The following is an 8,989-nucleotide window of genomic DNA, read 5'->3' as shown; positions in this document are numbered from 1 at the left end:
CTTCTGAAAATCCAAAATCACTTTTTAAAGTTGCTCCACAAGTCTCCATGGCCGCTGATGCCTATACTGACAATGCAAGAACCCTTCGCCTAAATGCTGTCCCTGCACAAAGATGAATCTTTCTCAAGGGAACATGGGACACTTTCCAGGCCTATTTTTCTTTCTTGTAAAGTTTGACAGCTTCAAGCTCCAGGACTATCCACAGGCAGGAAATTAATTTTGCAAGTGCAGCAATACTTGTTTCTAAAAGCAGGCAGGAAATATGACATTTTACATTTTAGTTTTTTAATTCTCTTTAATCAGACACATTACAATGCACAAGTGTGTCTTTAGCCAGGTAACAGGGTGCCATCCTTCAGACCAGGAAGAGATGATGGAGAACTAGTCCTTCCTCTGACCTTTTAGGTACAAGGACTATCACAGATATTCTAAATGAGGACAATTCCCACATTTAGTATAGCATTCCTCCTATACTTATAAAGCCTTTGTAACAATTCAGTCATAACTTTCATTTATTTCTGTAATTGAGATTGCAGCTACTGCAGCTAAAGATCTTATCGAACCGAGAATCACCCTTGCCTTCTCATACATAAAACCCCCCTTTCATTTCGTAGGGTATTTTCAACTTGAGCATCATAAAGTTTTGAAAATACAATTCTAACTGAAGTTAACCATCCCACTAGCGATGCAGCTTTCCAGCTCTTCAGTGCTCATTAAGAGAGATTGTTTATGAAACAAAATCTTTTTATTTAATGCTACACAATCTGAATTGAAGGAATAGAACATATACTTCACCTCAGGATCAAGCTACAGGGATACATCCCAGAACATTTTCCAAAGTAAAACCGGATTAGCAAATACCAATCAGTGCAAGAAACATCTTTATCCATTTGCACTCAGTGTATTTTTAGACAAACTACAGCATCAGAACATTTAAGTCTCTCTCCCCCATACAGCACAAATGTTGAGAGCAGATTTCTTGCCTTGTGGGAGCCAGTTTTTCAGGATATAGGTATTGATAACATTAAAGAAAAATAAATGAAGCGTTACATTCTGATGTCAGGTGTACAAGTGCAGTAGTGGATTACTCTCAGAGAAGAACAACATTATCTATAAAAGTTAAGTGGTATACAGGTTATCCTGGAGTGACTATAATACAGAGAAACTTTATGCCAAAGTAATTATTTACAGAGATACTGTCACAGCAAAGAGGACAGGAAGCTAGTCTCACAGAAGTAGTTCAATAAAGAGCAAATGAATGGACGAAGACAAAGGCTTTGACTTTATATAATAAAATACCAAGTGCATTCTTTTAAGTGAATGAGTCTTTGAGACTATGGTCCTAGATTTTAGGAAGCCATTTGAAGGCGAGATGTACAGTCCTGCTGCGTAGCAAGGGTTACTTGGACTGCCAGAATTTTTACATCCGTTGTAACCTCAGTAAATCACAGCAATTCTAGTATTGCTTCTTACTGTGAGGTCAAAACTAAAGCTCTTAAATAAGCTCCCTCCAAATGCCAAAGATGAGATTTTGTGTAGCAGACCTTCTAGCACAATTCAGATGTTTCTTCACTACTTCTGTACTGTACATCAGGGATTAGAACTGAGCCCGGAACACTTTAAGGGTAATTATGTTTAGCTGCTCAAATGTTCTTGGCCAGAGAGTTATTATCCAGCTTTTTCTAGTCAATGCAACTTTAATCACATCCGATTTCTTAAAGTAGCCATATTATTTTAGTTAGTCTGGCTTGTTTCCAACAGGCTTATTTTACGCTGGTTGCAGAGAAAGGTTATTAATGGCTGGCTATTTTGCATATTTCTTGAAAAGTTGCTACTGAAATAACCAGACGCATTTGAGGAACATGTGTGGTTGACTGCTCAAAATATGATTAAGAAATCTTTTCAAACCAATTTTTCAACTAAGAGCAGAGTTGCTTTAACCTAACATTTGCGAGCATTTTTCAAGCCAGCATATCCAGAAGCATTCAATCCTGCCACCTCTCAGCTTCCTCAGCCACCTACCAGATATAAAGGATAACAAGCATAACCAGAGTCTCTCCAGTGCATGACTTCAAGGAACATGATCCCTCACAGTAAAGGAATCCCATTCGAAATGGCTTGTGGTATTAGACTCCAATACACAGGACAAAAATGTAGAAGGAAGTCTCATAATTTTCATGCAGCTTCTAGGGAGTCTTGCCATGCCTCGAGCCAACAGCTTGACCACTAGTGACCGGGGTCAAGCAGGCAGCACACTGAACAGTAAATCTGAGCAGCTTCCCTCTTCACTTAAGATTAATTTACTGTAATGTACATTACTTTCAGTGGAATGATACTGCTCATGTTTTGGCAGGATGGGGAAAATTCCACTTTGTCTTTTTTATTATTTTATAAGGCAGATAATGCAGAAATTTGAAACAGAACTTCTACAAGGATTTAATCTGTGATATTGTAAAATCAAAGTACTACTTTATTAAATGAGTTATTTTACACAATATGAACATCAATATAATTACAATTGTAAAAAATTTTTTATAACAAGTATGGACTGATTTTTCGGGATTTCCAAATAGGGCACAACTGTACATTTACACAGAATTGTCTTTGCATGAAGCCCAAGAGGGAACAGCATAAAAATATGAATGTTTCTGTAGCCCCTTCATTTTTGCTGATCAACAGTTTTAGAAAAGCAGCTGCAGGTTTGTTATGTAAGGTCTGACAGTAGAAGAGTCAATAGGTGCCATGATTTCACCTATAAAAAACAAGAATAACTCAGTTAAGCTGAACTGTTACACAACGCTGTTTACCTTTACATGAATGAAATACCATAATACTGCTTTTTACCCAATTTCAGCCTTTTATTATCACCACTTTCGGTTGCAGCCTAACAACTGGCTATTGGGAAATCTCTTCTATAGTTAACGCAGAGGTTAATTTTTATATTTGAATGCAGAAAAATCTGCATTCACTTGCGTAGCTTCATGAACAAAAAGGGTCAACTGTTGGAAATATACTAAACAACTATTTCTATTATGTGTTTTGTAGCGACAGATTATTATACATATTTTGTTCAAAGCAAAACTAAGATTTCAAAACAAGAATTAAATAATAAAGTATTCCTATGACTCTAAGGATGATGATTTGAAATTACATTAATCCCTTTTAAAACAACCTCCACACACAGTGAAATGCCACAGCCATTTCACCTACATAACTATTACCTTGCTTCTCCTGTGTAACAATTCAGGGGTATAACCTTAGCCTATAGCTAATTTTCATGTTAAAGGAAATGAAGTAAGTTTTAAGTCTCAGTTGTTGCCCTGATTCATGACATATCTTTCTCAGACAATCATTTAAAAATTAAGGTAATGACCTGTAGACAACTTTACGCCTGAACATCAGCCAATTCTGGAGGAAGTGGAGTCTTAGGATGCTTGCTTTCAAAGTGCTGTTTGAAGGTCTTGGGATCCGGCATTTGTGTCTGATTAAAGAGAGACATTTAACTTTATGCACAGACAAGAGTTACATGATACTACAAAACCCATCCCCCCCCATGTTTTATTTTATTTTCCTGAAGCAAATTGTCTCCTCAATGACACTGCTCTAGTGACAGAAGCACCATTAATTTAGCTGCAGATTCAGAGAGAATATTGAACCTCAGATTTTCAAGGAGGTTAAAGCACTTTCAAGCACTAGTATCACACTGTTTTGGCATTTTCATCAACAGAATTATTCTTGCCAGAAATCTCCCTGCAGATCTTACACTTCACATGCTGGTTTGGAGGAAAACCTACCTCCTTACCATTTTCAACACCTACAAGACAAACATTTATCCCTTTCAGAATCAAATCTTTACAAAAGCTATTTCTTCTGTTTATCAAAAGGCCAGAGTTGTGGCATAGACTGATTCTCTACTTGGCACAAGCTATCTCAGACCATTGCTACTACACAGTTGTAGGCATCAACTGCCCAAAGTGATTGCTGCCACAGCTTCATTTCACAAAAGGAGGAGTTGGTTACAAGTACTTAAGTGAGCAGCCCTTAATTTGGAACCTTATTTAAGACATTCAAAGTGACAAATCTATTCTGGGATTGACCATTTAAGCAAAAATGGCAAGTTTATCCTTCAGCCCCAAAACAAGCACATTCAGGAAAACCAGCCATAAGCAAAGTATAATCTGATTAGCACTCACATTTCTGTTCTCAAGTCATTTATTCTAGAAGAAGTTACTGCACATTGAACTTACACTAAAGCTTTTGGCACCACCGCTTTTCCTCTCTACGTTAACATCGATAACCAGTGATTCCAATATGGGCCAATTCCATCACAAAGAAAAGATGTTTCCATTTGGAGATTAAACAGGAAGTGATCTCAAACTTTTTACGTTTTGTATGTCATACTAACAGCACATGCAGACCCCTGCAATTGAAAAGGCAATATAACTACCCAAAACAGATCTGTACATGACCTCTCAGATTTTCTCATATCTCAATTATCACTAGTCGAGTAATCTGTATGCAAGTCACGTAACAGATGCAAATGCTTACAGCAACAAGCTAGGCAGCCACTTAAAAAGTATTTTAGTTTCCACTATATAATCTTTTAAAAGTTCTGCTCTAGGCTGGAAGACAGACCTGCCTACAATAATATTTTGTCTTCAATTCCTCTTACCCTACAGACAGTGCAGGTATATATCAAGGCAGCCTTGGCTGCAGCCTTCTGGTCATGTCCTTGTTTCTTTTTTTGCTCAGCTTGCTTTTTGGCATTTTTCTGCTGTGACTGAATCTTCTGCTGTCCACGAGCCATATCTACAAACAAAAAGAAGACGTTTAGTCTACAAATGTGAGAAACTACTGCTGCTAGCTGACTCAGAAGCCATAACCATGAGCATAAAGCAGTCATGCACTCTGTCCACAAGGCCTACAACTCCCATAACTCATATACAACAGACATCTGTTCAAGTTCTTTACTATGTAGACTCTCTGGTTTAGTATTGTTCTTAAAATACTCACCAGAATTATTAGGCCATTTTATGGTTTCTTCCCCTACAAAGCTTCAAGGTCTACTTTTGAAAAGTGTTTTCAATAGTTCAAATAATTAGAGTTTCCTTTAAAGTTAATAGAAACTTTATAAAGTTAATATAATATATAAACTTTATAAAGTTAATAGAAACTTCCACAGGTACAGTAAAATTTAGGGGGTTTGTTGTTTTTTGTGGGTTGGTTTGTTTGGTTTTTTTAAGCTTAAGACTCAACCTTTATTTCTGGAACTTGAAACAGGCTCCAAGAAAGGCAAATCAAAGTATTACCCAAGCTGTATTACTGTCTTCTGGTGTATGTGCTTGTGGGCTGCTTTGGAGTTGGGAGTGCCAAGAATAGGTCACCCCTCTTTATTCAAGGCTATTTTTACAGGTGGCCATTCTATTTGATTTTGAGCCAACTTTGCATGCATATATACTTTTTAAAAAAAGAAGTAAAATTACCCCCATCAAAAGCCATTACTCTATATAACACAGGAGCATAAAAGAAGCAAACACTATTGCTATATGCCATTGCAAGGTCCACCATAAGAAGAAACGAGATACAAAAATCACATTTCAGGGAGCTGTAAACCGGCGTATTTTACAATGGCAATGCTCCACCTGCATGCAGCCCACTAGGCCTCCCGATTCAGCTTGCACCCCACGCCCAGATCAGACACCAGGCAGGATTTAGGCACACTGACAGAGCAGGCTTCAGAGCATGGTTATATAAACCAGCAGCCCACTTTCTGCTATTATCTCTCTCACAGTCCCTCACGGCCCACGCACGATCCAGTTGCGCAGCTCTCACACAAGCACAAAACTTACTATACAAGCACAGGACAGATAGTAAAGTCCATTGCTTTCAGGACAGCTAGTAAGAAGTGTAACGGTCCCGGGTGGTTGGCTGGTTGGTCATTGCCCCTCTACACAACCTGGGCACTTGCTATAAGTTTGGTAGCCACGCAGTGTCTCATGAGTACAAGAGGTCCGTCATGCAGTCCTTCCCACAAGGACAGACTGCCTTCCACTGCAAGAGGGAGAACAGCCTATCCAAACAAAGACTGACCTCCAGTAAATATGCGTGAAAAGACCTTAAAATCATTATGAAAATTAAGTTTCTTTATAAAACATCAACATCTGGAAATTCACTAGTATTGCAAGAATTTCTTGACATGTAGCATCAACGTGCTTAATGCTGAGCATAAAGATGGTCCCAAGACCCAAAACAGCTCTTGTGGATTGAGAGGCACCTCTCAGGCCACAGTACAGTTCTTTCATGGCATACACCACCACCACGCAACCCTTTGTACAAGTCTTACACTACATCTTCAGCTTCCTCTTCCCCCATCAGTTTCTCTAAAGGAGAATTTAGAAGTCCATATGGCTACCAAAATTGAACATAAGAACACACAAATTCTATTAACAAGCATACAGGAATACATGTAGCATTCAATAATTTCTATAAGATGCAGACTGAATGTTAATAAGACTAAAAATACCAGTCTGTTTCACTATATGCTACAATTACTCCGAAACATCCCAGCCAGGGCCTCACACTGTTTATGTACAGCATGGCTCAACAAGAACACTGAATTCCTGTTCAAAAACAAAAAAAAAAAAAGAAAGTAGAGATACTGCCAATAGCTTTGCATACACTAGAAGGAACTTTAAGTTTTATTCAGTTCTATTTTACTAGTGTTACAGTAACCCTCCAGAAATCAGGCGATTCCCGATAGAAAATACTCAGATGTAATAAAAAAAAATTATTTTCATAAAGTGTTTGCATATTACTTAGTATTTTAGTCCCTTGATAAGAGCTTGTTAAGTAGTACATTGCAACAGCCAATCACACTGAGCCTGTATGTATTTGGCAACTGTTGTTTTTAGTTAAGACAAACAAGAAAACATGAACAAAAACATCTGCTCAAAAATACCAACTTCCATATGATGCCCCAGACCAGAAATCCAAGAGTTTAAATACTGCAAATTACACCAATACAGTTGAAACACACAGAGTGTATACTCCATTACCGGAAAATTAATACTATTTGGACTATCAGTATACTAAGAAAGTGACAAAAATAATCCCAAAGTTCATTTCAAAGAATGATGAGTTTATCTACAAGGTTAAATCTGTATTTCAGTTGCACAACACAGATAAGTGTTGTTTTCATTATCAGGCACACCCTCAGACAGTCCAGCAAACAGGCCTGCTGTTTTGAAACAAAAATGCATGAACACATAGGAAGCCTAATACCACAGAAAAACTTGCTGTGAAATCACAATGGTAACAGCACGGGCATTACAGGGCAGCAAGGCTGAAGCCTGCAGTACGTTAATACCTCACACAGCGTCATTTCCTTGTAAGTAACCAGAACCTGAGCAGAGAGTTTCAAGTCCTAAAACTGGACACCGACAGCTGCTTCCGCTGTCACTTCCAGAAACAAACAGCAGCTTGAGGTACCGTGGCTGTACCCGGCCAGGCGGCGACTGGCCTTAGCCGAAGGAGCAGCAAGCTCGGCCTTCGCCCAGCACCGCTGCGAGGGATGCCCCCGGCCTGGGCCCGGCCTAAGGCGCGAAGGAGCAGAGGGAGGACGCCCCCTCCCCCCCGGGAAGGGCCTCGGGGGGGGCGGCCGCAGCCCGGCTAACCCCCCACCACGTGCCCCGCGGGAAGGGGCCGAGGAAGGAAGCGGGCCCCTGCTGCGGAACCCCAGCCGCAGGGAGGCGGCCCGCAGCAGGCCGGGAGCGGAGCGCGCCTCGCTGCCGGGCCGCCCCCTTCCCCCCGAGGCGGGCCTGCTGCGCCGCGCCACAGCCGGGCCCGCTCCCCCCACACGCACCACGACCCCCTCCCCGCCCGCCCCGCAGCCGGAGCGGCCGCCCCGCAGCCGGAGCGGCCGCCCCGCCGCGCGAAGGGCTGGCACCGCCGCTCACCCGGCCTGGAGTCCGGCCCGAGCGGCCCTGGCGAGCGGGTGGAGAAGGCTCCGCGCGGCCCCGCAGCAGCCGCCGCCGCCGCCGCCTGCCCGAGAGGAGGAGGAGGTGGTGGAGGAGGAGGAGGACGGGGAGGGGGGTGCCCTTGCACTGCGCATGCGCGGCCCCGCCCCGGCGCCCGCGCTACCCGGCCCTGCCGGCGCGCGACCCGGCCCCGCCGGCCAATGGCGGCTCCCGCCCGTTACATAAGGCGGGGGGGAGGGAAAGGGGGGCACCGGGCTGCGCTGACCTCCGCGAGGGGTGGGGGCGGGGCTTGTGCTACACCGCCCTGCCCTGCCCTGCCCTGCCCGCGCGCTGGCCTGGCTGTGAGGGCGGCTGCTACTGTCGCTTGTCCCCGGCCTCGGGTTCCGGCAGCGAAGCGCCCCCCCCCCCCCCCCCCCGCCTCAACAGCCGAGGGGCTGGGGTGCGAGTCCTCGTCCTCGGGAGGAGGCAGGGCTAAGCCGGGGGGTCCTGCCTCGGCCTTGAGGAGGCCGGTGGGCGCTGGTCCGCCTTGCGGGCCGAAGTCCCGCTGCCCTCCAGCGTTGCGAGGGGTCTGGTGCTCGGAAAAAGATGACAGGGCAACGCCGCAGTCAGGGATCGCTGTAGCAGAGATACAGCCGGGATAGGCAGCCCAGCTCTGCCCGCTTGGGTCCCAAGGACCGTAGCCCCACTTGAGCCCCGGGAAGTTGCAGGTAGATTTCGAATGAGCTCCGTCTGCTGCTGCCGGCATGCCTGGCTGCGGGCAGCGCTGCGCCGCAGAGCCGGTGGGACTGCGGTAGGCACCTACCCCCAGAGCAGCTCCTCTCTTCCCGGCAAGCCTTGCTCTTGGCCACATTCCTCTGTGCTTAGCATACAGACGCAGCCTAAAAATAGTTGCTGTTCCTCCTCAGTGGGATCCGGAAAAATGGCTCTGGAGGGGCTGTAGGGAAGGGACGGGAGATGAGGCCGGGCAGGATGAAATACCGTTCAGGTGGCAGTTCACGCAGAAGGCCCACGCA

General features: G+C 44.0%; 1 protein-coding gene across 1 annotated transcript; it reads right to left on the bottom strand.

Annotated features, from left to right (window-relative positions):
- Positions 1-275: 275 nt before the first annotated feature.
- Positions 276-8,120, bottom strand: ZNF706 (zinc finger protein 706). Its single transcript, XM_054814992.1, has 4 exons — positions 7,956-8,120; positions 4,673-4,809; positions 3,374-3,481; positions 276-2,752 (listed from the first exon to the last, which is right to left on the bottom strand). Exons 2-3 carry the CDS (start codon positions 4,805-4,807, stop codon positions 3,386-3,388), a joined length of 231 nt encoding a protein of 76 aa, XP_054670967.1. The 5' UTR covers positions 4,808-4,809; positions 7,956-8,120; the 3' UTR covers positions 276-2,752; positions 3,374-3,385.
- Between the last annotated feature and the right edge of the window lie 869 nt (positions 8,121-8,989).

This window comes from Grus americana, chromosome 2 (assembly GCF_028858705.1).
Source record: "Grus americana isolate bGruAme1 chromosome 2, bGruAme1.mat, whole genome shotgun sequence".
In the NCBI taxonomy this organism is placed as follows: Eukaryota; Metazoa; Chordata; class Aves; order Gruiformes; family Gruidae; genus Grus; species Grus americana.
The sequence above is the reverse complement of the archived record's forward strand: the minus strand, read 5'-3'. Positions and strand labels throughout refer to the sequence as shown.

Bases quoted from the DNA above. Each gene is read 5' to 3' on its own strand.
- ZNF706 (XM_054814992.1), bottom strand. From the start codon at position 4,807: ATGGCTCGTGGACAGCAGAAGATTCAGTCACAGCAGAAAAATGCCAAA. The intron at 3,482-4,672 runs GTAAGAGGAATT...CTCTTTAATCAG, and splicing joins ATACCTGCACTGTCTGTAGG to ACACAAATGCCGGATCCCAA.